The sequence below is a fragment of the Osmerus eperlanus genome, chromosome 28 (assembly GCF_963692335.1).
Source record: "Osmerus eperlanus chromosome 28, fOsmEpe2.1, whole genome shotgun sequence".
Classification (NCBI taxonomy): Eukaryota; Metazoa; Chordata; class Actinopteri; order Osmeriformes; family Osmeridae; genus Osmerus; species Osmerus eperlanus.
The window spans coordinates 5,601,162-5,627,638 of NC_085045.1; the positions used below are offsets into that span (position 1 = coordinate 5,601,162).

Genomic DNA, 26,477 nt, shown 5'->3' on the forward strand with positions numbered 1-26,477 from the left:
CTTCGCTTTGGCTGTGAAAACACCCTTATCACTTGCATACGTTATGCATAATTGTTGATAAAATAAGTATTTAGCAGTAAAAAAAAATTACAAGATGACTCAACTGCCGAAATACCAAAACAGAGACAAGTAATTATTTGAATAGTTACTAGTAAAAAATTATACTACTCTCTAAAATTAGTTACTCGTAAAACCGAAACGCATTTGTGTATTGACTCTACACGGGACTCGTACTTGGCCGACGTCATCATAAGCGGACAACCTGACATGGCCGAAGAAGTAGCTAATGGGTGGTGAATGTTTGTGTAGTGCAGCCCTTTGGTACTAACATCTTTGCAGATGTTGAAACATTGATTGTTTTTCCTTTGCTCCCGCATATTATTTTAATTGGATATTGCTTGTGAACACATAAGAAGGTAATATTTTGACAGCCTAAGTTTAAACGAACTAACTAGCAACGCTAGCAACTAGCTACTAGTGGACCTGGTCTCCACTGCTGAACTTCCTCCAAAAGAGTCATGTTTCACAATAGCTCACAGAAAAAGTTTTGGATATTCGACAGCGAAGAAAGACTTGAACAGATAAGATATGAGGCTAACCACAAATACCGCAACAAAATACTTGCCAGTGGTAAGGTACGGAAGTCAAATTTGCTAGCTGTTGGGCTATGTGGATTTCTGCTACAGCTCCTCCAGTCTTTCCCCATGTCCATAATGTATCTTAAATTATTTCTCCTCACTTTTCTCTGGTACAGCCGGGAGTTAATGAATCATTGCTCCTGGAGCCTCAAGAGGAGGCTGTTCTTTACAGACACTATGAGAAAAGACTGCTCGACTTCTGCAATGCTTTCAAGCCTGTCATGCCCAAGTCTGTGGTGGTACGTGGAACTGTTTGTTTTTAACTGAATTCAATGTTGCTTTAAGTTGGTTTGTTTTATTGAGCCAACCTATTCTTATCACCTCTACAGGGCACTGCCATCATGTATTTCCGGAGATTTTACCTGAACAACTCTCTAATGGAATACCACCCCAGGACTATAATGTGAGCATACTTTTGCCTTGATTAGTTACGCTAATTGTATCAACTGCAAATGCCATATATAGTCACTTAGTCATACCCACCAGCAATAATAGTATAGGCTATTCCGATACACTTGTGAGTTCAGTGTGGTGTCTCACCTGCTCTGAAGCATTTCTCCCCTCCTTAATCGCACGCTCGGATAGACCTCCTTCAATCTCTCGGCCCATGCTGTCTCCCTCGCTGTTACAGGCTGATCTGTGCCTACCTGTCCTGTAAGGTGGATGAGTTCAACGTGTCCAGCACCCAGTTTGTGGGGAACCTGCTGCAGGAGAGTCCTGCAGGGCAGGAGAGAGCCCTGGAGCAGATCCTGGAGTTTGAGCTCCTGCTCATCCAGCAGCTCAACTTCCATCTGGTGGTCCACACCCCCTACAGACCCATGGAGGGCCTGCTCATAGACTTGAAGGTGAGGGAGGGATGGATGGAGGGATGGAGGAGTAGAATAATGTCATGACTCCATTCTTTTTATTTATTTTTTATTTAACCAGCAAAGGTCCCATTGAGATTAAAAATCTATTTTTCAAGGGAGACCTGGCCAAGACAGGCAGCAACATAAAAACACACAGTTACAGACAGAAGAACACAGAATGAGACACGTTAAAAATAAATAAATATAAAAACAACTAAAAGTTACATAACCTGGTTAACGTTCATTTTAGATTTAAAAGCAGTAAGTGGTATCAGTTCTCTGAGTTTTAAATCATTTTGCAACACATTCCATGATAAGGGTGCCCAACACATAAAAGCCCCTTTTCCCCATTATCATGTCCGGTAGAATGGAAGGGCTTCACATAAGTCAGTGTTCTTTACATTTGATTTGCAATTTGATTTTGAGCTTTCCGATGAATGATGCGTGGTTGCTCTTGTCTCAGCATCCAAAGGCCGACCCGTCGTGTCTAAAACGTTGACCTCCCTCCTCAGACGAGGTACCCCGTGCTGGAGAACCCCGAGTCCCTGAGGAAGAGCGCCGACGACTTCCTGACACGAGCCACCATGACCGACACGGGCCTGCTGTTCCCGCCGTCGCAGATCGCCTTGACGGCCATCCTGAACAGCGCCTCGCGGGCCGGCCTCAACATGGAGAGGTGGGTCCCAACCAGAACCAGGCCGCGGGGTTAAGGCTACCTAACAGAGCATGTTCCAACCAGAACCAGGCCGCGGGGTTAAGGCTACCTAACAGTCCCAACCAGAACCAGGCCGCGGGGTTAAGGCTACCTAACAGAGCATGTCCCAGTTCCCCCTCTTTGTCCTGGTTTGTGGAGTTCCCCCTCCGTGTCGGGTTTAGGATATTTGGATTCCAAATCCTAAAGGGGGTTGTGGCGGTGGGTGTCGTTGTGGCAGATCGACTTCCCTAATATAACTTGACTGTTTTCATTTTGTGTGAGCATTTTGTCAAACTAAACCATAAGTCCATGATGTATTAGCTACCTGACAGAGTGCATGGGACTGAAGGACGACAAGGAGACCCTCCTAAAGATGTACGATGGAATGAGACGTGAGTTCCTCCCCCCTGTGCCACTGACTGCACTTACCATGTTCAACCACAGGGTGGCAGCCTTCACCTCCAGCTTTGCTCAACTTCTGATCTGTCTCAGCGATCGTTTATGTATAGGACCTATTTTGTTCATAATAAATCAATTAAAGAATATTTTTTTTCACAGGAATGAAAAACCTCATGAAGAAATATGAACTTCCCAAGCCAGAGGAAATAAACGTTTACAAGCAGAAGTTGGAGAAGATCCATGCAGAACTTTCCTCAAACTCAAACACGTATGTAGAGCTGCTTACCTGTCTGCTACCTGTCTCTGTTAGTCAGGCTTAGTTAGATAGAAGTCAGTTGTGACCTCCTTAGGTCCCCCCACTCGAGACAAAAAAGATGTTGTACAAAAGACAGTAAATCTCCTCATACACACTAACAGTTTTATTTAGCCAGGTCGATCAAGAGTCGTCTTGTATATGTAAAAGATTCAAAGTTCAGTATAATCGGGTAGAAAAAATTAAAAAACAAACACGTCCAGTTACACTATGAAAGCGAGGGAGGGCGTATCCGGGGCGTATCCGAGCACACGCACCATCCACCCGTGTGGTCCGGAGGGTGCAGGTGAAGCGGAGCTCCCATCTCGCACCTCCGCTCCACCTAGTCTTGTGAGGTCTTGTGTTTTATTCAGTGCATTTGAATGGTCAGTAACTAAAACTCAACGGTGCCCCCCCTCTCTTAGAACCGGGGGGGGGGGGGGGGGGGTGGCAAACATAAGGGTGGTGCGTATAGCTCGGCGGAAGAGTGTTTGACTGCAGATCGGAGGTTCAAATCCCCCCTGTATGTCACTTTGGGGAAAAAAAACTTGGAACACAAGGCAGACAGAAAAAGAAACAATTTCCTGGAAAATTCTAAACCTGATCTGTCGGCAGCTCAGTGATTCTGAACCGTGCGGTTCGTGTGGAACCAAAGCAGGCTGAACGGTCGCAATGTCGCAAGTCCACTAAAGCTTCCTTTGTTGGCCGTAGGCCTGCTTAAAGGGCAGTCCCTTCACCTTCTCAGAGCAGCATATCGGCCCGTAGACAACAGGGCTAGCTTCCGTCGGTTTACACATGCACAGGTTACAAAAAGCTCAAAAAACCGTTAGGTCTAATCACACCAACGTTTTAGGCCTACCGCCGTACGACTCTTAAGCTATCATACCACAAACACTTTTATCTTATACCAGCTAAAGTGTATTATATCAAGCAAAGCAGCGTAATAATAATGAAAAAAAAGAAAATAATATATAATTGAAGAAGTTGGCTCAGCGTTGTGGCTACGGACAGTGTGAATTGTAAACTGTAAAGGTTGGAAGGAGTTCGGAGAGGAGTTTTCTAGTTGGGTTCAAAAAAGAAAGCAAATCAAGTGTAGTGGTGCGGTTAGTTCCTGCGTAGGATGTGAGTTAAGGCTTGTTCAGGTGCTACGTTAGGACTCCCTGATGATGGTTGTAATCGTGCCACTTCCGTGGCTGCCCGTCTCCGTGGCTGCCCGTCTCCCCGACACTCAACCAGGGTGAGTGTCGGGGCCGCCCCTCAGCCCTGTAAATGCGGTCGTAGTGAGTGGCGTAAGGAGAAGCCAATCACCTACTGAGCTGACCCTAGAGGAGTGTCGGGGAAGGTTGCGAGTGTTCTGTGGTTGGTTGACTAGCTGTGTCCAGCATTTCTGGTCTCGTCCAATGAAAACATGTTCCTCCTTCTACATTTCTGTCCAAGTTACCTCTCCACCAAGGTTGACAATCGTTCAGGTAAGCGTCAGGTAGAGAAGTCTGATCGTGTGGCTAGGCCTGCCAGCAGTCGATCCATCCGACCCCACTGCCTAGCCAGCCATCATACTGCATTAAAACCCACTGAAAGCTACATGTTAGACTGCCGCACGTCCCCGCGCCAGTCTACGGGCTCTGGCCGGCTGATTGGCGGACCTCTCTCTGCTCTGTCGTCTCATTGGCTAGAGGTCACATCACCTGGATGGCGGCGGCCAGTGACATGATGGTGCACTCGGTCCTGCAACACATAGCATGCCGGTCTGTAAATGGGTCAACATGGATCAGAGGTGCAACTCAGCAGCATTGTCTGTCCCATAAACCCATATCAGCCCCCCGCCCCCCCCAGCTAGTGTGTAGCTACTGAATGACATGACTTATGGAGCCCACTATGCAGGCCTATGTGGTCTACTATGGAGGAGTGCTGAGAGGTGGTTGAACAGACAGTACCTGGATGGTGGGAAGGTTCTATACTACATGACTGGGTTGGAGGGGGTGGAACACGTGGGGGGGGGGGGATCTTTTAGAGGAGGGGGGGGAAACAGATCTTCGTGGCTCCTTGAATCTTCCGTTTGAAACCAAAAAGCAAACGTCTCGTCCCGCAGGAAGAGAAAACGAGGATACGAGGACGACGACCACGTGGTGAAAGAGCCCCGGATGACTGAGGAGGTGAGGCGCGCGCACACACACGGCCTCCTCCGACCCGCTTTCTCCGTCCTGTGGTCCCCTTCCACCTCAGGCACTAACCACCCCGCTTCCCCCTCCCAGGAGGAGTGGACCGATGAGGACCTGCTCTGACCGCTGCAGGGAGACATGCGAGCATCCCATCCCTTACTCCAGCGGGGCTGACCATGCACTGGTCCAGGGCTGGACGGGACAGTTCCAGCCACTCCAGAGGGGAGACGTTGATTTAGCGAGCTTCACTTACGTTCCTACTGGAGCCCTTGCCTCCTCAACTACCTTACTATCCACTGCCTCTGTTAAACAATAAAGATATTTTTGTACAGAAGTAACTGTCCTTATTGAACCGTATAATAGCTCTCGTGAGTTGAAACCTGTTTTGTATCTAATGGATTTGATTACTGCAGTGTGATTGCAGTCATCATGGAACCACAATTGTAATATTAAAATAAGCAATGAGAACTTATAACTTATCTCCCTAGGAAAATAAATGACTCCATCTACTTTACAAAAGAACGTTTTAATAAGTGCATGCATGTCTGATACATTTCTGTACTATTCATAGATCCACTGCTGTAAACACTCATTAACTTGGTTTCTGTGATTATGTCTCTTGTCTGGCATTGAGAAGGAAGACTGAACCAAACAAACAATCAAAATGGGTGATAAATTGGAAAAATTCTGTTTGTCTCAATTATATACTCATGATTCCAGCAAGAGAATTTATTTTTGATATAAAATAACCATACTTTATGCAAGAATTTTTCCAATCTAAAATACAAAGAAAAGGAGAAAAAAAAGAACAGAAAGGAAATACTAGTTTCAGCACTTGGTGGATATTGTCACGACCATAAAATAAGTCACAAATTACAGTATAAAAAGCATTATTGCTCATAATCCAGTTATAAGAAAACGGAGGACTAGCTTCATGTCAGTGAGCTGACATCATACTTAAGAGGGAGAAGGGGGGGGGGACACTTTGGCAACCTGTGCTGTCAGAACACACATCTTGGGTACGTAAAGAGTTGTATTTATTCTTTATTTTCTTTAGAGATTCCTGGACCCTTATGAGGAAGGGAATGATATATGGCCCCCGAGTCGTTAGAATCATGAACACGGTGCGTACGGGAAGAGGAGAAATCGAAAAGCGAAAGAATAAAGGGACCTGTGTGTACGGGCAGTCTCTGGTCTCCTCTTTAGGTACTGACTTGGTGGTTGCTGTTGCATAGTTCTGGCGGCGACGGGGGAGGAGGGGATGGGAGGGAGGGTGGGGGATGGGCAGGGAGGGTGGGTGGGTGGTTGGCGGCGGCGGTGGTGGGGGGTTGCCATGGTGATGAGGGTGGAGCATGCCGGGTCCCGCCGTGTGTCTCCCGGGGAGACGGAGGAGGGATGGAGGGAGCGAGGAGTGTGCTACTACCTGTTGCTGTTCGACATGGCATAGTGAGTCTGTTTCTGCTGCAGGAGCTCGGTGATGGCCAACAGCTTTTTCAACACGTGCTGCGGAGAGAGAGAGAGAGACACACCGAGGAGGTCAGAAACGGGAAGGAACACCCGGACGACAACACAGGAATATTATCCCGAGGAGAAAACACAAGCTGGGCTAGGCCTCCGTCACGGTCTGACATGAAAACAACCGCTCGTTCTGAGTGCATGCAGAGGTGGAAATAGTCCCGGCAAACGGAATGGGAAGCACTGAAGGTCCCTCGGGCGGTTCTGAGGGGGAGAGGGGTCTGGTGGTGGGGCTGGTTGACGGGGGGGGAGAGACTGACCTGCTGGGCCCCCCGCTCGTTGCTCAGGGTGCGGAGCTCGTCCGAGTGCGTGGCGCACACCTCGTGCAGCGCCGCTAGGTCCCGGGACAGGTCCGTCCTAAAGTGCTCGGTGACTTCCGGGAGGTCCGGAACGTTCTGGAAGGAGGAGGAGGAGCAGCGGGGTGAATCTCACACACACGTTTCTCCCGATCGACAATTAGCGCGGGTGTGGCACGGACGAGGCAGCTCGGCGGGCGCTTGGCGACGGACCACCTTACCCCTAACTCATCCAGAAACATGATCATCCTGTGCTTGTTGTTCTTGATGAAGGGGTTGACTCCCTCCATGTAGGGCTCCTGGACACAGAGACAAACATCCGTCACCCTCTCGCCCGCTACAGCCCTCCACTCCAAAAGCAGGTTAAGAGCCCCGCGCGTGAGGATGTCGGAGAAACAAAGAGTGTGATGTTCTATAGTGAATAATACAGTTGAAGCGTGAGCAGTCCCAGCGGCTGTACCTTGGCACCAAACTCCACCAGGTTGGCGAGGTTCTGGACAGACTTGGCCACCAGGGTGAGGGTGCGGGCCGCGGTGGAGGACGGCGGGTCTGGGAACAGGGGAACAGCACCACAGGCTTGTTAACAAGACGGTGGCAATCGAATCCGATTTGATGCGATCGCCGCGGCGATGGGGGGGGGGGGGGGGCGGAGACTCACCGGCGATGATGTTGAACATCCTGGGGTTGAGGATGGCGGGGCAGATGAGGCGCAGGAACACGAAGCCACTGGGGGGGGGGGGAGGGGGTCGTACGAGGTCAAAAGGTTAAGTCAGGGGGAACAGGCACGGCCTGGTTTGAAAGCGGCGGCGGTGTGGTCGGGTGACGGGGCGGTCCTTACCTGACCACGCGGGTCCTCATGGTGGTGTTGGCCGGCCACTTCTGCTGCACCGACTTCTGCAGGCAGCCGTAGATGAACCTCAGAGTCCTGGACACAAGCGAGGGGGGGGGGGGGAGCGGGTTTAGGGTCCTACATATGTTGCAATGTTAGAACTTGTGTGTGCGGGAGTGTGTGTGTGTGCTCACGGTGGCAGGATCTCGGCAGCCATGAAGATCTTCTCCACCAGCTCAGACAGGATGTTGAGAAGGTGGGCCAGGTTCAGGTTCACATCCTCGTTCTTCTCCAGCTTGGAGGGGTTCAACTGCACGAGAGAGAGAGAGAGAGAGAGAGAGAGAGAGAGAGAGAGAGAGAGAGAGAGAGCGTGAACAAGACAGAGCGAGAGAGAGAAAGAGAGAGCGAGCAAAAAAAGAGGGAGAGCGTGAACAAGACAGAGAGAGAGAGAGAGAGAGAGAGAGAGGGGAGGTTACACTAAACACCTTCCTGCTCTGTCCAGACACTGGCCTTCTACAGCTTTGACAAGTTACACAATGCCTTCTAACACAATGTGCTATCCTATAAGAAGCAACAGAAAGTACTATCGCTAAAGTGCCCAAAACACGGAAGTCGTTTTTGAAAACATTTAAAGAAACTCGAAAAACGTAAAGATCTGCTATCTGACACGGTGTGTGTGCGCGTCGGTGTCCCCGTACCTCGCAGGACTGCTTGCTCTCCATGATCTTCAGGATGGAGTCCTTGAGGGCGTGGTGGACGAAGGGCGTGGCCGTGGCCTTCATGTACTGCTCCATCAGGGTGCTGGCCAGCGTGGTGGCCCGGAACAGAGTGGTGGCCTCGTCTGGGAGGGGAGGAGGACAGTCACACACTACCGTACCTCTCACACAACCACGTCGCTCGCTTGGTGCGTGTGTGTGTACGTCATTCGGAGACCTGGAGGGGAGGGATTTGGCCCGGAGGTGTGTGTTGTACATGTGTACACAGTCAGTAGATGGATTCTTCGGAGCGTCACGCGACGAGAGGAGCGCACGTCGGTTTCGTGCGAGCGTGCGCGTACTACTTGTGAATGTGAGCGCGTGCGCCGGGGCGTGTGCGCGTGCGACCCACCCTCCATGTTGATCTCCCGGTCGTTGAGGGTCCTCAGCAGGGGCGCCTCGTACTTCTCGTGCCTGAAGATGCGCAGCAGGATGCTGGCCAGCAGGGTGCGGTCCTGCCCGCAAACGTGGGCCAGAGCGTAGATCACATGGAACTCCTTCAGCAGGACCAGCTGGGGCACGCACACGTACACACACAGCAAACACACACAGAGCAAACACAAGAATCCACACACACACAGAACAAAGAAGCAAACAGGGTTAATTCTAGAAAGGCCAACCCCCCCGGTCCTCTGTGCCCCAGCGTGGGTGAGGCTGGGCGTGGCACCTCTTTGAACTCGCTGTACTCCTCCTCGGGCATGATCTTCTCCATGGAGTGGCGGGCGCGCACCCGCAGGCTCCCCGGCTCGATGCCCTTCAGGGGGACGTAGGAGCTCAGGGGGAACCACTCGTCGATCATCTGACCCTTCTGGAGACGGCTCAGCTGGCAGCGCATGAACACTGGAGGGGGGGGGGGGGGGGGGGAGGGAGAGAAAAGATAGTCGTGAGTTGGAAACAGGTCACTGGGAGAGCTGGGCCGACATGGGAGAGAGACGACTGGAGGACTCACGGATGTCACACTCCTTGCTCTTCTTCGTCTTGTTGCACAGGCTGATCTCAAACCTGTTGATTTCACTGGACAGGTCACTGCCAGAGGAGAGAGAGAGAGACACCGACACACAGAGAGACAAAGACAAAGTTGAGAGAAAAAAAAGCCCACACACAGGCTTCCTGTTCCTGCAGCTTGAACCCTGCTTCCCAGACCCGGGGGGGGGGGGGGGGGGGGGGGGGCGGACTCACTCGAAGATGAACTCCTCGGTGAAGACGGGGTTCTGGCCGTCGCGGGGGTGGGTCTTGGCCACCTGGACGTTGTTGAGGTGGATGTTGCAGTAGGGGCTGGCAAAGTGCTTGACGGGCAGCTTGTGGGCCTCCTCCACGTACAGAACCAGACTGCTCACCTGACACACAACACACACACACCAGGGATGACTCACTGAGCAGGTGTGTGTGTGTGTGTGTGTGTGTGTGTGTGTGTGCGTGCGTACCTGTCTGAGTCTCTTGTTGGGCGTGGGCTGGGTTGGTTTCCGGAGGTTACTGCAGAACGTCTGCAGGCACTTCATCCAGTCCTGTCAGAGAGACAGAGACAGAGAGAGAGACAGAGACAGAGAGAGAGACAGAGAGAGAGACAGAGAGCATGGTGAGACTGGGCGGCTCTGATCAATATGAACCTTACAGGAGATGAGGGAAGACAGAGTGTGTGTGTGTGTCTGTGGGTTTGTGTGGGAGAGAGAGAGAGACAGAGAGAGGAAAAAAGAAGTTGCCTGAGGTTGAGAAAGAGAGAGAGAGAGAAAGGTCAACACAAACCTGAGCCTGTTCGGGAGTCTCCCCTGCAAAGTAGAAGATGTATTGCTCCTCGCTAAAGTGCTGCACCACAATCTGGAAACAGTTTGGCCTGCGAGACACAAGGAGAGAATCGTCGGTCACATGGTCCACCACCCGGCCCGTGGTTCCACGGCCCGGTGTGGGCGGCGCCCGTCTATGGCAGGTCGTGGGGCGTCTCACCTGCCAAACATGCTGTCGTGCACGCCGTAGACGGAGCACACGCTCAGGTCGATCAGCCCCTTGGGCTTGGTGGCTCGCTTCTCACTCTCAAAGTAGATGAGCTGGGCGTCGTTGCCCTCCAGGATGAAGTACAGGTTCTTCCATCGCTTGCCTTTGCCTGGGGTTGCAAGGCGGGGGGGGGGGGGGGGGGGGGAGATTGAGCGTGAGGAAGAGAGAAGGTGAGTGAGGGAGAGAGTCATTGATAGGAAGGTCAAAAGACAGTAAAAAGTAAGTAAAAAGACATGGGGGGGGACTGACCTTTGTTGAATAGGAGGTAGCCTTTCTTGACGATGTTTTTGTAGAAAGCGTCTTTCGTTTTCCGTCTGATAGTGTTATAAATCTCCTTCCCGTCCACGAGGTCGGAGAGGACTTGTTCCTGGTGCTGGAAAACCGGCAAAACAAAATGATTACGACATCAGGACACGCGCGCTCGTTGCACCACGGTTCCACCACCTGTTCCCAATCCCCGTCCAGCACGCCTGGACCGGGCGGGTGCTAGGACCCTGGGCGTACCTGCACGGAGACAGCATCCTTCAGGTTGTATCCCTCCACGATCTGTTCCTTCTTGTAATGGTCTATGATGTCGTCCACACTGCCGGGAACGGGGGAAAGAAAACGCTTTGAATCACAACCTCCAATCCTATCGGAGTGTCCTATCGAGTAAACAACGATCCGCATGTCTGGTCATGAGCAACGACACTTGCAAACGTACCTAGATCAATATTTCAACAGGGCGGAAGGTGGAAAGTATGCCGCCACGGGCTGCGTAAAGCACCTACCGGTTATAGTACCTCCCCCCCATCATGTACTGGTTGTTGGGGGTGGGGCATATCTTAAATCTTTGGATGTTCTCGTTGGTGCGGAAGAAGAGGGAGTAGTCTCCGGGCGTGTTGTCAGACGGACGCACCAGGAAACCGCACACCTGACCAACTGGGGGACAGACAGAGAGAGACAGAGGCAGAGAGAGAGAGGCAGAGAGAGAGAGGCAGAGTGAGGGACAGGTTTGAAATCCGTGCCAGCGGTAACATGGAGGACTGGACAGGTGGGTGTTGTGAGGTTGACAGGAGCGGTACCTGTCATGAGCAGGTTGTAGGCCTCCTGCTTGCTGATCTTCCCGTGGTACCAGCTGTGAAGCAGAACCAGGTCGAGAGACAGCGGGGGAGGGAGGGAGGGGGATAGAGAGAGAGAGAGAGAGAGAGAGAGAGAGAGAGAGAGAGAGAGAGAGAGAGAGAGAGAGAGAGAGAGAGAGAGAGAGAGAGAGAGAGAGAGAGGGAGGGAGGGAGGGAGGGAGGGAGGGAGGGAGGGAGGGAGAGAAAGAGAGAAAGAGAGAAAGAGAGAAAGAGGAGAAAGAGAGAAAGAGGGAGAGAGGGAGAGAAAACAAGAAAGAGAAATGAAAAGGAGAAACAAAATATGAACAAACCTTTTTACCGTTCATGAGGCTGTCTTACTGAGGAGAGCTAGATGATTTAAATCCCCAGACATTTAGACCCCCCCCCCCCCCACACACACACATTAGTGAGCAAGCTGAGCATGCTCGGAACTCACATTTTCCCCTCGTGTGGGTCCTCCTCCCGCCCCTGGAGACAAACAACAAAAAAAGATTACAAATAAATGAACTATACAAATACGGATGCTATCAGCTAAACAAATATCTGCACATCCCTGGTGACCGGGGACCAGAGCCTGACACCAGGGTGACTTGAGGCCGGGCAGGGGCGGGGGCAGGGGCGGGGGCAGGGGCGGGGGCGGGGGGCAGGGGCGGGGGCAGGGGCGGGGGCAGGGGGACTCACCACCTCCTCCACCAGGTCATCCACGATGAGGCCCTGCTCCTCCGTGCGCACGTTGGCCACCCACATCCAGCCGTCATCCAGCTCATTGTGAACGATAAACATGTCCCCTTTCAGGAAGCTGCAGGAGGGGGGGGGGGGTCAGAGTCAACGACGTACACACGCGTTAGAAATGACGAGGAGGAGTATAAATAAACCAAAGCCAGATACACAGAACAGACACGGACGGTGAAGAATTTCCGATGTGCTATTCAAAAGAACGACCTCGGGGGGGTAAACCCACACAAGCACAGGGCACAGGCCGTTTGAATTTGTGTTCACACGAGACAAACAGCAAGGGGCGTCAGTCGACAAACTTCACGGGCCGTTCAGATCTTTCCAGATCGCGTGTCAACTGTGCATAAGCTTCCGACTCAACCGTTTTGGGGGGGGAAATTTGCCTCGCGGCTCCCGCAGTACCCAAGCTCCACCAGAGGGGGGCTCTTCAGAGCTGTGCTAAACAGCCGTTTCGACGGGACCAAGACAAAGCCTGCGCTCTAAGTGACGGCGGGGGGTCACGCTTCAGAGGGAAGACTCGGCCTCGGACAGACGCGTCTCCCATCTGGGAGGAAGGATATAAGCCTGCCGTGTCCGGGATCCAGCCAGGCCGGCTCCCGTTGACAAGGATGTTTCTGGATGGGAACAGGGGGCCGAGTTGAGCGATGCGCTCCCTGGTGTTCCGGGAGAAGGGAATTTCCTTCTTTTTTTTTCACAGGTATGCAGTATACTGTTCCTGCTCACTCGTGCATGAGGCAAGGTAGGACCAGGAACTAGCGAGGACTCTGCACTGAAACTAACTGGTTGGATGAGCGCTGTCAAGGGAGAAGATGTCTCACCTGATCTCATCGGTTTCTGGTACTTTGGTGTATGGAAGGATGGCTCGCACTCTCCTCCTGTCCTCTACGGGCTGAGAACACACACACACACACACACCAAGAGATTTAACAGCACACTCAATACCCCCACAGGCCCTCACCAAAGTCTCACAGTAATTGGCATCTCCCCTCCTCCCCCCCCCCCCCCCTCCTCAACATAACATTCATCTGAAGATGTTTCCGGCCCTCACGCTCCTCCACACATTAAGGGTGTGGAGGGTGTTTCTCATTAGAAAACCGCGGCCTACGGGGTAAAAGAGAAGGTATTCGGCCGCTGTGCGAGCCTTTGCCCCGGTGGGGCTGTGGGGAGTCTGTGCCCCGGTGGGGCTGTGGGAGTCTGTGCCCCTGTGGGGAGTCTGTGCCCCGGTGGGGCTGTGGGGAGTCTGTGCCCTGTGGGGCTGTGGGGAGTCTGGCGCTCACCTCAGGCGGCGCCACCGGGGACAGCAGCTTCTCCCCCTTCAGCAGGCACGACACGTAGCTGTAATAACCAATCAGGTCCGAGAGAGAGGAGAACCGCCGCCCGCCGATGTAGTAGTCCCCGCACATGGCGATGATCCTGTTGGGGGGGGGGGGGGGGGGGGGGGAGAGAGAGAGAGGGGAGAAGAAAAAGAAAAAGGCGGAAAAAAAAAACTGTCAGGATCCTTCACGGTAATTACACGGTGACAATGAAGTGCGTTTTGGGAGAAAAAAAAACCTGTCCTCTCGAGATATGCTAAACGGCGAGGAGGCAACGCAATCGCGGTCAAAGCCTTGCGCTAGGCTACCACAACACTGCACGCGCCGAGAGCACTCGAGAGGCAAAAAAGGCCAGCCGGCAATAAAATGGTGTGTATTGCCTTGAGATCCATGAAACAATAGGCAGACGTGCACTAAACGCCCATGACTCATCAGATAATAGTCTCGTCAGTGCTGCAGATGAGCTCCTTGAAATTGTTCCAGTAAATGATGAGGGTGACGTGATTGGCTGGCACCAGGGTTAGTTTAGTCAGTGAGGCAGGCAGGCCAGCCAGTAAACCAGCCAGCGATGAGGGAGTCCATCATCCTAAATCCCTGCTCATCTGTTGAGTGGAACTGTGATTCCGGCGTAATTGATGTTGCTCAAGGACGTCTCTCTCTCCTTCATCCGAACGTGAGGAGCGACCTGGCTGCTCCTATGACCTTCCACACAAGGTCTCTACCTCCCAGCCCTCCATGAGATCACCTTTCTACTCCGGCCAGGGAGGGGGGGGGGGGGATGATGTCACCTTCTCACCATTGGCTGGCCTAACGAACAGGTCTGGATGAGGCGGGTGGCTGGATGAGATATTTTAACAGAGAGAGAGAGAGAGAGAGAGAGAGAGAGAGAGAGAGAGAGAGAGAGAGAGAGAGAGAGAGAGAGAAGGAGAGAGAGAGAGAGAGAAGAGAGAGAGAGAGAGAGAGAGAGAGAGAGAGAGAGAGAGAGAGAGAGAGAAGAGAGAGAGAGAGAGAGAGAGAGAGAGAGAGAGAGAGAGAGAGAGAGAGAAAGAAAGGGGAGAGAGAAGGAGAGAGTGAGAGAGTGAGAGAGAAACAAGAGGGAGAATGAGAGAGAGAGAAGGAGGAGAGAGAGACAGGAGGAAACAGGAGGAAAGCTGAGCTTGTGTCCAGGTGTCATGCGTGGGCGAGCTCTGTTGTGGGGCTAATGGGAGCGAACATGAACATGAGTGTCTGGTGGGATGTTGAATGCCAACGTGAGGGGGCGGGGGAGCAGCGGGGGCGGGGGAGCAGCGGGGGGGGGGAGCAGCGGGGGGGGGCTCTAATGTCCCGTCTGTCTGGGTAACAAGACACGGGGCATTGTTGTCACCGTCTTCTCTCTTTCGGTTCAGGTCCCAGATTCGCCCACACACGGCTCACTGTCAGAGAGCACCTTCCCCCTCGCTGCCCACACTCCCCCCCCCCCCCCCCCCCCCGCTGCACCAGCCACGTCCTCTTTAACATCTGGGTGAACTCAAAGTTTCGCTTCTGCGTCTGGGCGTGTGGCGTGTGCCGTCATGCAGGCCCCCCTGCATGTCGGTGTCTTCTGATAGGCCCGTCTGTGTGTATGTATGTGAGCGTATGAGCATGTCTGTGTGTGTGTATATCTGAGTGTATGAGCATGCGAGTGCGTGTAGGTGTGTATGTGAGCGTGTGAGTGTGTGTGTGCGTGTGTGCGTGTCCTGACCTGAAGTGGTTGACCACGCTGGTCATGCTGAGGAAGGACAGGACGAAGGAGCCGGGTCGACGGTCGCTCTCCCTGATGAGGTAGCTTCCCGGAGACCCCGCCTGCCGCAGACGCTCCTCTGCTATGGTGCGGTCCAGCTTCCCATTGGTACCACCTGACAGAGGGAGGGAGGGAGGGAGGTGGAGAGATAGACAGACAGAGCAAGAGAGAGTAAGGGAGAGGGGAAGAGAGGGGGTAGGAGAGAGATGGAGAGAAAGACAGTTCTGTTTAATACAAATCTTGACACTGCGTTTCAGGTTCTCCACAAGAGAGAGACAGAGAGAGTGAGTTTGGCTGACACACACTCTGGAACACGCCAAAACCCAGGGGACCCCCACGCACTCCCAAAACAATCACCCTGACACCCGTGGAAGTGTCACATTCGCTCCGCGCCGCCAGAACTTCATGGATAATTCAAATCGCTCGCTGGCAGAATTCATGAATCCGTGCCCCTTGCTCGGTCATTCAGAAAAGCGTTCCCTCTTCCACCCCAGACACTCACCCACCACTTTTAATCCCGTCTATCATTAAACCACCGGATTGTTCCGTTCACAGACAAACATTAACACCTTTTTGAGAATCCCGTTTGGTCTTTGCATTGGCCCCCTTCCAGAACACCGTCCACGGATTGACATTTTCACCCGGGTGAACTATCAACTACCGATTGCAACCCCTGGTCATTCAGTGCTCAGTCTGACACTCATTCTCCCCAACACTCAGGCCCATGCTCAACCCTCTGTGCATGGGCCTTTGACGTGTCGGGGATTTCAGCCCCACAGATAAACCTGCCATGTGACCGGTGTCCGTGTCTTCTCAAATGACCGCTGGGTAAAAAGGGCAAACATTGACATATTCCCGACAACGCATCTTTATGGATCGAATTGGGTCATTTCGAAAGTATTTCCGGTGTGGGAAGAGCACAGCATTACCGGGGGTCCTCTAAAATATTGAGTCGGCAGAGGAAATGGCACTCTCTACGATTTGAGAGGGAGCGAGGGAGGCAGTGAGAGAGTAGCCCTACCCTAAAGAGAGCGGGCCACTCCCTCTAAAACAGCCGGAGAGCGGAGCTTCCGAGCGTAAAAAAAGAAGCTAAAAGCCTTTTAGAGCCTCCAGACTCGCCATTAAAATCTCGCCGCGGCCTGAATTAAACACAAGCCCCTCCGACAACACTGGTTAAAATTTCAGCAGGTAACAACCGCCCGGGTCTGCCGGATGGGGGTGAGGGGAGGGGTGAGGGGAGGAAGGGAGGGGTATAGCAGGAGGAGGAATTAACACACTCTTCCAGATTTAGGCTGGGGGAGGGCGGGGGGAGGGGGGGGGGGAGACACCTCGAGGCAAGATGAATGAGGAGCTGCAGAAGATGTTCTCACAGGACGGCTCTGAGGGCTCCCATCTGCCTTAGCAGAGCAGGGGGCTGCACTTGTGAGAAGAAAAAAAAAAACGAAGAAAAAATGAATTAAAAAAAAGAGCACAAGAGCGATGGAGTCTGTAGAGTGCTCTGGAGGCAGGTGGGAGGAGAGGCGGCAGAGGAGAGGCGGGAGGGAGGGGGAGGGAGGGAGGGGGAGGGCCCTGGTGAGAGGCTGTGAAGGGGCTCGGGGACTGGCTGAAGGATGCGTGCGATGGAGAGAATGTGGAGGAGGAGAGAGGGCGAGGGGGGGAGTGTGTGACTTGGACGAGGTGGAGACAGGCTTCAGGGGGTGATGGGAGAATCGAGACGGAGAGAGCTGGAAGGATACCGAGGGGGCCTGGTTAACGTGAAGGAAAAAAAAAGAAATTTTTCAAGGCCAAACATTGCTGATGCATCACTATGGAATATCAACGGTGATATCGATTTTTCCAAATTGAAAATCATCTCGATCATGGCATACACAATTACTGATATTTTACAGTTGACCTGCCTGCCTGCGCGTGCGTGCGTGCGCGTGCGCGTGCGCACGAGTCCTGCTCACACCTGCCAATAATGGCACTGACTCCAGGCAGCATACAGACTCTCACATCCCCACCAGGCGAACCTGAATCCAAGCCACGGCCTCCGTCACCCCCGCACCCTCACCACCCGCACCCCTCATCCTGTTTGTGCATCTCCCTCCCTCCCGTCTGTCTGTCAGCTGCGGTGGGGTTCTGGTGTCGCTCACTCTGCTGATTCCCGGCCCTGGGCTTTAGGTTCATTAGGGAGGCAGGTCCCACGGCACACTGGAGGCCGTCAGAGGAGGAGGGAGACAGACAGAGAGAGAGACAGACAGAGAGACACAGACATAGAGACAGACAGAGATAGAGAGAGACAGAGAGAGAGACACAGACAGACAGACAGACAGAGACAAAGAGAGAGAGACAAAGAGACAGAGACAGAGTGAGAGAGAGATGTGTTAACAAACATGAAGTGAGAGGGGGAGAGAGAGAGCGAGAGTGTGAAACGAGAGCGACGAGACCGTTGGGGGGAACTCTTCTCTCCACCTGTCAAGGATTCCGCATCTCCCCAACACACCGTCGATTCCATATCCGCTCCGTGTACGGCGCGCAGCACAATGCGCAGCACTTCACGGCCATGGGAAAATGTCAAACGAGCTCCACGGAAAACAACGTGTTGTTTGCTACAAACCCCCCCCCCCCCCCCCCCCCCCCCCACCTCTGGCTGACAGTGACGGCGTGTTTCCAGCCCGTGGGGTAATCTCAGGCCTCCCCTACAGCAGTTCCGAGTATTAGCAGACTCCCTCATTAAGCCTGACAGTGAGGGGAAGGGGGGTCACGTCCAAGAGCTCCAGGCCCCAGCTGGGGACCAGGCTGGGCCGGGCCGGGCCCAGACAGATGTCCAGGAACTGGGTTTAAATGCTGGGCATCCTGCGCCGTTATCTGTTGGGCTGCAGGCCTACATCGCACGCATCTCGAAACTGAGGCGAGATGTTTGCCCTCGTTTGAAATCGCGCGCTCGCGTGCGTTCAACTGCAGTGACGATCAACATTCCTTTCCCCCCCCAAAAAAACCTAATCCTCTCCCATCCCCCACCCCCCCCACGTTGAATTTTAAGTGTTCGGAAAACGTTTTACCGCCCTTCTTACCAGTAACCCGCCTGAGGTAGCTCAACAAGCTGAGGGACTTCTAAAAAGAGATTAGCGGCTGCGCGAACACATCCTCACCCCCCCCCCCTCCAAAAAAAAGAAAACCCCCCGAACCGACCAGCACGGCGCGAGTCAACCGTACGGTCCCCAACCACCGCCGCGCGGGCAGGCTGCGGGTCAACCCCGTGCTCGACGTGACGGGGCGGGGCGCAGAGCGGCCCTGAAGGAGCCTCGCTGGTGTCTTGAGGAGGTCTGGGTGGGGGTGGGGGGTGAGAGGGAGGGGTGGGTGGAGACGGGAGACTCTGTTGCCGTTCTCTTCTCCTGCTGAGGAATGCCTGGTCGTGTCGGTGCTTGACGGGGGCGCGGGGGGGCTGCTCCTCCACCTCCCCAGCAGGCTGCACAGGAGCGCCTGGCGGGCCTCGTCTCACGCTCGCTGCGCAGTGTGGTGAACACGGTAAACGCAGCGGGTAGTCAAGGACCGGAAGTTTCTTACAGCAGAGTAACAAAGTGAAGGTAAGGAAGAAAGGTTCAGGCTCGACGACACCAATGTTGAGGCGTAAAAGGGGAGGCGATTCTATATAAAGACGTGCGCATCGAACGTGCTTTGAGGCCCCTGATCTTATCCGTTCTAACAGCCTGTAGCAGTGTTGTTGAGGGTGTGTGTGCGTGTGTGAGGGCAGCCCTTTGTAGCATCCCCCCTCTGCACACACACACAGTCTGAGGGCTGGCGTTCCCCCCTGAACAGCGTGCCCGCCACAGAGGAAGGAAACCCGACCGAGCCCTTTTCGCTCGGCGACGCGTCGAGAGCGCTTCCGCCGGGGCAAAAAACACGTGGGGGGATGCACTTCAAAGCCGACCGCCGCGCAGACACGAAACAGCGGCTCGCGTTCTGTCGAGGCTGAGGGGAGGAGGAAGTGAGGGTTGTCTCTAGGATGGAGGGTGTTGGGCGTGGGGGGGGGGGAGGTGAACCTGAGACAAACAGAGACTGGTTGTCATACGAGCTACCGGATTTGACGGAAGCAGGGCTACTTCCTCTTCAGTCGGGGGTGCAGCATCAACACCTCTAGAACCGTGTGTCAGGGCGTCACACCAAACACACCTGCGCGATAATCGGCAAAAAACATCTCCACATCCAAATCCTTCGGGCTAATATACAAATAGGTCCCGACTGTGGTTATACTCAAATCTCATTCCTCGGTGCAGTACCTGGCGGCTGAAAGCACGATCCGGTGGATGTTTAGGCCTTTCCCAGGGTGCCGCTGTTCACAGGCTCACCGTCCAAACGGCTTTCGCAGACGGCTGTTTTGATCTGGATGCACAACCGAGCGCCGTTTCACCTCATTTCGCTTTCCGTGTTTAGGAGACAAATCGGCCTCGTCTTCGGTATAAATATCTACCTGTCAAATTCTGCCGATAAAGGACTGTTCAACTAGCCCCAAAATATCCCACGTCATATTAAGGAGATCCAACAATGGTTGTTTTTGTTGGAATTAGACACCGATGGTAACACGGAAGGATGTACAGAACAGCTTTTGGGAGTTTGACTGGCATTTTGTTTACCCTGAATTATAATCCAAGAAACATTAGATGTTCCATGCCACATCGAGACAGTAACTACAATTCACTTGTGTTCTGCCCTGAGTGTGAGCTCCAGTGAGCAGACTGAAGCCTGCAGGGCACCCAGGACATGACCTTTGTGGTTTGTGGTCTCGCCCTGGACGGATGGATGGATGGAAGAGAGAGAGGGGGGGGGAGCGGGGGTCGAGAGGGAAGGACAGAGAAAGAGAGAGTGAGAGAGAGAAAGAGAGTGAGTGAGAGAGAGAGTCAGGCAGACAGAGTGAGTGAGAGACAGAGAGAGAGTGAGAGACAGACAGACACCGAGAGAGAGACAGAGAGAGAGAGAGGGCAATTGACCCAGTTTTCCGAGGGGATTGAGAGAGAGCAGATTGTGTTTAGGGAGACTTGATTGAAAGGGACCCCCTCCTCCCTTGTTCTCTCTCTCTCTCTCTCTCTCTCTCCGCTCCTGATGAAGGCTGCCATGCTGGGGACATCTCGGAGGACGTCGAGTCACTCTTCATCAGCGTCAGCCTGGAACCAAACGGCCCCGCTTTACATTAGCCCTGCGCCAAGGTGGGCTTCCAGCCGCCATCCAGGAGACACAGAGCCCGCCTCTCTCGCTGTCTCTCTCTACGCCGAGAGGACCAGTCCATCTCTGTCTAGCCATGAAAACAGGTGAACGGACTCAACCTGGGCTACTGAATGTTAAATAAATACCTCTGTGCACAACTGTCATAATCCAAAAAAAAACTGCAACTTTTTCAATATCGCACCAAAATTTCCTGATTCAAAACACAAACAGAAATTACAAACAGATTTAACGAGGAGCCTTCTTGAAATGTTTTAGAGTTATCTTGAGGCATTGCAGAAATAATGCTTGTTCCACAAAGGCTTCGTAAACTTTGCAAACGCTTCACAGATATCTATTCCGGCTACCCTCACCAGATCATCAGATACAACTACACCAACAAACAAACAACTACACCAACAAACAAACAAACAGATGAGCCTTTTAAAAAACAACACTTTACCTCACTCAACAGAAGCCAGACAAAAAAAACACGCAGCCCCTGAGATGAATCGCTACGAAGCAATACGAGCATCGGAAACTCGAAAGAGAAACGGGGCAAAGAGCCGCTCGCCCTCTCCGTCCCTCTCCCTCCATCCTCAGACGGAGAGAGGGAGCGAGGAAGACGTACCCCCCCCCCCCCCTCTTCACTTACGCTGAGTCGGCCCTGCGCTGCATCTCCTCCCTGGTCTGTCTCTTCCCCCCCCCCCCCTGCGCTGCTCTCTCACAAGGTGCGTCCTCCCTGCCGCCGCTGCTGCTGCCGCTGGGACAAACGTGGAGCAGGAGAGCCTGGGCTCGGAGCGCTCTGGAGAGGCAAGCGGAGCGGGCGCGAGGCTGAAGGCGCGCGGCGTGGCGTCGCGCGCTGAGCGTGCCGCCCCGATGCGCTCATCCCCGCCGTCTGGGGTCAGCGAGCAGCGTCCGTGGGGGGGGGGGTGGGCCGGCTGGCGGGGCGCCCGGCCCCGACTCCCATATGTCGCTGCCGAGCGAGTTCGGGATTCTCGTCGGAGGATTCGGCGGTCGCGTTCCCTCGTCCGCGTGCTCCGAGGGACGAGAGCTTCCTTCTTTCGGGATGAGAAGACGGAGTCAATCTGCGTTATCCAGGAGGGAACTCGGGGAAGGATATGTCCCCCTCTCTCTCTCTCTCTCTATTCCTCTCTCTCTGTCCCTCTCTCTCCCGTCTGTCTCTCTCTCTCTCTGAGTCTAAAATGAAGCCATGCATCACGAGTGCGCAGCACACTGGTTTTAGGAGCAGGCTGAGAAGGGAGTGGCATCTTGGAAACAAACTCACAATATGTAAAAACACAACTGACCTCAAAACATTTCTCACACACACACACAGACACACACAGACACGCACAGACACCTGTAGCTCTGTACACGGACAGAAACACACTGTGAAGGGCTGTGAAGCCCTTTCACCCTGAGATTCATTTACCGGTTAAACCCCCCCCCAGCATTCTTTTGGTAAATGAACAAACACCACAGCCTCTAATGAAAACACGGCATGTGCTTTAATGCACCAACCGACCATTATGCTAATGTGACATCCCTAACCCATTAAGCCACATCTTTCTTTTTCCAGCAAACTTTCCACAGCGGAAAAAAAAGGTATTTGTGTGTGTGTGTGTGTAGTGAGGGCTAGCAGGAGCAGCTGTGAAATAACTGTTATTCTTCACACATGACTGAGTGTCAGAGCTACCCCCATCAGGGTCGGGGAGTGACAGTAATAGGGGACACACAGGCACTGGGCCGAAGCAGAGAAACACCGCTTCTGGAAGATTCCGTGTACAGGCAATACCATCAACTGAATTGGGCCCCCACTATAGCCCTCTAGTAACTGTGGGGCTCTCAGAGTAGCGTGTAATAGGCCCCCAGTCCAGAGCAGTGTGTTTTTAAGTCAAGGGCCAGTGCTTTAGAATCGAATCTAGAATCAGTGGTGCCTTTTTGGAATGAACTCATGTGGTCAGGTCTGGACCTGATCCTGGATAAGTAATCCTATTTTGAGATCTTGTCAACTAGGCCCCCGAAATCCAAAGTCTAGTGGGGTAACATACTTTTTACTATTATCATGGCGAAACATGATTAAAACGACTAAAACATAAGCAATGTTTGTCCCAAAGTCCTTTTAACTCTACACTCTCAAATTCTTTGGTTTCCATGAGACTTTGACCCATTTAACGAGACATGGAATTGACTAGTCTCCTCCAAATGACTCCAATCATTTCTTATCAGATGGAATTGATTGAGGGCTAATGAGGAAAGCTAACCCCTCAGGCCTTCTCCGTTTCTTGGCTGGCGAGGATCTCTACATCTGCATCCAAACCCTGCAACAGTCTCCAGCTTGCAACGCAGCCGAACGGCATTCTGCAACGCACGGCGTGAAATATCCCCCAACGCCTGCGGGGTAACGCGCCTAATTTTTTGGCTTCGCGGCGGCAAGAGCGCACTTGCGTCGACCTACGATGACGCAAATATGTGGCCTCGGGGCACCGATCCTCTATTTACTGTCAGGATTCCTTCAACTCCCTGTTGTCAAAGCCATTGTGGAGTATTCTGAGGATCCTGCAAAGGCCACAATGAGCCCAAGTCAGAAGTCTTGAAAACAGGATGCAGGAGAGAGGCGGCAGGGCAGTGTGGGTATTGGAGGGGCATGGCAGGACGTTGCATAACGTGCAGAAAATGCATGGAAACCCCAAGCTGGGCCTTATCAACGCGACGCCAAAAGATTAGAGGTGCGCGTGTCCTCACATGAACGTTACTAGACGGCTGTGCAGGACGCCGGCGTGAGTAGGCCTAACTGTCACCGTTTGAATTTTGGGACGTGGGACACGAGAGAGCGCGGGCCCCCGAAACTCCACCTCGGCCGGGGAAAAGCCGTCCCAGGCCTGCAGGGCGCAGGGGTAATCCTGTTTCAGAGTGGCAGTCGCCAATCTGGCTTGTTAGTTGTTAAGGCTGTGCACCGCTGCCATTTCATCATCGTACTTAGGTCCAGGAAATCACACGCTTAGGCTTCAGCTCTCCAAGCCCCTAATTCTAATTGTTGGGATCAGCTGTTTTTTTTTTTTTGGTGGACAATCCTGCCTTTAAAAGTGTATTGTGACAGTGTAAGACGGTTGGTGAAAGGCTAGTTCGGTCGTCTCCCGCGTCTCCTTGTGGCGTTTCAGATTTGACGGGCACCGCCTGCCCCTCCGAAAAGGCCATTAGGAAGCGCGGGTGCTCAATTAACACTTCAGCCAGCCATGCCGTCATGCCCAACAGCGGAGGGCTAATCTTCAAATCCAACTCTATCCCCCTATTTCTTTTTTCCTTTCCCTCTCCCTCCTTTCTTCTGCTTCGCGGGGGAAATCGTTGACGGCTCCAAAATCCTCTCTAATCTCCGTGGAAACTCGAAAATCGGCGGCTCGTTTCCCACTGCGCCGTTTGTTTTAGCTGCGGCGAAGGGATGGTGTTTTCTAAGAGGCAGAGGGAGGGCGGGGGCGGCATTAGGCTACCTGACGACCCCACCCCCCCACCTCTCCGCTAAGCGGCCGTTAGTCGTGAAATGCTTATCCCCGGCCCTGCAACCGCTGTTTATGAATGAGGCTCTGTTGTACAGGAGGAGAGGTGTAAATGAGTTTAACCGACCTCTTCTCCCTCTCGCTCTCTTCTCTCGGGGCGTGCTACGACGGTGGCTAAGTTTAGCCTCGACAGAGTCACACTCCCTGGGCGAGGGCGCCGAGGAATCCCTTTCTCCGGCTCTGGAAATGTTTTCCATCTCCGACACCTGGCTCTCCCCACCCTGCTTGTGGGCGCACGCCAACACGACGGCGAGGAATACTCGACGTGTCCGGGACTTGAGAGCGTGACCTCGGGGCTCTTACTAACCAACCCACAGGGGGAATACTGGGGCAGCTACAAATCCATCTGATAAACCTCTTAAGCCTGTATCCGCCTCAAACCGACTACTGAGAATTTTAGCACTTTCGTAGACAAAATAAACCAATAAAACGTCAGTGGTGCCCTCTTGGCCTGCCAAAATACACACAACAAAGCTGCAAATGTAGTTATTCAAAAAATAAGTGGGCTACGACAGACTAGGAGAAAACTTCTTCCATATCAGTCCACAAATCATATGTTAGCACCCACTGGGTTGATTCTGGCCGGGGGGGGGGGGGGGGGGAGTTCACTCACTGGGCTGACTCAAGCACAGCCCTGGGAGGCATCGAGCGCTTGCCTGTCTGTCTGTCTCCCTCCCAGTGAAATCAGATAACGCATTATCTACCGGGCCAGCACCACTGCTTCAGAGAGGCTCCCAGACCAGGCTCCTGTCAGCAAGGCCTGTCTGTCAGAGGAGATCTAGGAGGAGACCCTGGGCCCTAACTGGGTCAGCGTTCCACTGCAGGGGCGGGGTCCTCGCAAGTTAACACTGTCCTCCAGGGGTGTCCATTACACTGCCTGTGAAGGGAAGCCAGGAAGTCCGGCTCTGGAAGTGCCAGATAGGCCTGTGGGCGGCAACTTAGAACTTGTGAAGAGCCTGACTAGTAACGAGGCTGCAATGTGGGCAAGGACACGGATGAAGACTCCGTAGAGGTTGGCACAATGCAGGTTGGTTCTGCTAGGCGAGCAGACCTGAGTGAACAGGAGCAATGTTATTTCTTCGCACGCTCACACGCATAAGCCGGCAATGACGATGACAACATATGTGCGGCTAAAAAAAACACAGGCTAGCCTACCCTTGATTGGAAACGAGGTCAGCTGAAAACAAATGACTTGTTGTGAAGCGATTTGTGCGAATTTGTCGTGAGAGTGTGTCGGCTGACCACAAACCACACGCAGCTTTAAAGCCCCATGACAACACATCCAGAGGAAGCAATCGAGTTGCATCAGCCGGGAGAGTTGTGAAAACTTCCCCCACATTTGAGCGAGCGGGCCGAGAGACGCTGGGCTCTCACTGCGCAAACCAGACATGGTTACCGTGGTGATAAGGCAGACATGAAGGAAACCTGGGGGAAAGTCACTGACTGGAAAGGCTTGAGCGTTCAGCCTGTTTGTCAGGGCAGGGGTGCTTGCGGAGCGGGCCTGTCGGACGGTTCTCCGCCGGGCTTCTCACCCAGGGGAGCAGCTCATCACTTGTGAGGGCGAGGGAGGCGCCCGGGCCTTTCCCCCTTCCTCTGCAGTCTGACAGGGAGATATGGAGCTGCTAAAATAAGAGCTGAATCCACACTCCAGCCCCAGTCACTTCCATATCTCACAGCGTGGGGCCCCAAATGATAGAGCTCAGCACTTCTCTAATGAGACTGTGACAAACGAGTTCCATGCTCTCTCTTAGCAGTGTGCACACACACACACACACACACACACTAGGCCAAGGCCTGCACGTTGATCAAAATGCCACAGACCAGCTAAAGAACAGGTATAAATGAGTTAAAACATTGTGAAAGAACCCCAAATATCTCATTTCAATGGACGATGCAGCACTGCTTCGTCCAAAGTGTAATCTGGAGTCGTAAATGAGTGGGCCTGCCAAACAAACTTTACTGCGTGATACCACAGTAATGTAAAGTGAAAGTCAGAATGTATATGCAGATTACAGGGTAACCTTTGTGTGGCGTTTGAAACTCACTGTTGGGGGATCTTGTAGGGCATTAACCTACTGTACTAGGCAATTTTAGCCAGAATTACCCCACAATATCTGGCCAGATACTTGTAGTCAACAAGTTGAATAGAACTTGATGAAGGACATGTCAGGAAGGAAATGGGTCCAAGTAAAGACATCACTCAGATGAATGGTAGGTGTGGATTTCACGATACACAATAGAATAAAGCAATTCAGAACTCCTAGTAATAGTAACTTATGTCCTTACTGGTTCGTGGGCGGTGCAGAGAGGGGGAACACAACCTCTTCTTCCTCGTTTTCCGGTCCATCCTGCAAGTCGCTTTCATCCACAGTGCCGAGCCCACCATAGCCTGGGGGTGGTGGAGGTGGTGGTGGCAGT

General features: G+C 53.0%; 2 protein-coding genes across 3 annotated transcripts; one reads left to right on the forward strand and one right to left on the reverse strand.

The window, feature by feature from the left end:
- The first annotated feature begins 238 nt into the window (after positions 1-238).
- On the forward strand, positions 239-5,364 carry ccnh (cyclin H). 2 transcript variants are annotated; one of them, XM_062454217.1, is made up of 9 exons: positions 239-635; positions 755-877; positions 968-1,041; positions 1,270-1,483; positions 1,999-2,162; positions 2,502-2,572; positions 2,739-2,847; positions 4,961-5,024; positions 5,124-5,364. In XM_062454217.1, the coding sequence occupies exons 1-9, from the start codon at positions 519-521 to the stop codon at positions 5,151-5,153; spliced, it is 966 nt and encodes a 321-aa protein (XP_062310201.1). In that variant the 5' UTR covers positions 239-518; the 3' UTR covers positions 5,154-5,364. The 2 variants fall into 2 exon arrangements, with proteins under 2 accessions (XP_062310201.1, XP_062310202.1); XM_062454218.1 differs by having other exon boundaries at positions 239-630.
- Positions 5,365-5,537: 173 nt separating this feature from the next.
- rasa1a (RAS p21 protein activator (GTPase activating protein) 1a) lies at positions 5,538-22,865 on the reverse strand. Its single transcript, XM_062454087.1, has 27 exons — positions 22,779-22,865; positions 21,231-21,590; positions 18,520-18,772; positions 15,283-15,442; positions 13,527-13,662; positions 13,068-13,138; positions 12,196-12,313; positions 11,951-11,982; positions 11,479-11,531; positions 11,185-11,335; positions 10,919-10,997; positions 10,664-10,787; positions 10,367-10,523; positions 10,169-10,256; positions 9,850-9,930; positions 9,605-9,762; positions 9,375-9,451; positions 9,093-9,265; positions 8,778-8,937; positions 8,369-8,511; positions 7,865-7,980; positions 7,680-7,766; positions 7,500-7,567; positions 7,302-7,390; positions 7,063-7,140; positions 6,806-6,940; positions 5,538-6,533 (listed from the first exon to the last, which is right to left on the reverse strand). The coding sequence occupies exons 1-27, from the start codon at positions 22,863-22,865 to the stop codon at positions 6,450-6,452; spliced, it is 3,318 nt and encodes a 1,105-aa protein (XP_062310071.1). The 3' UTR covers positions 5,538-6,449.
- Positions 22,866-26,477: the final 3,612 nt, after the last annotated feature.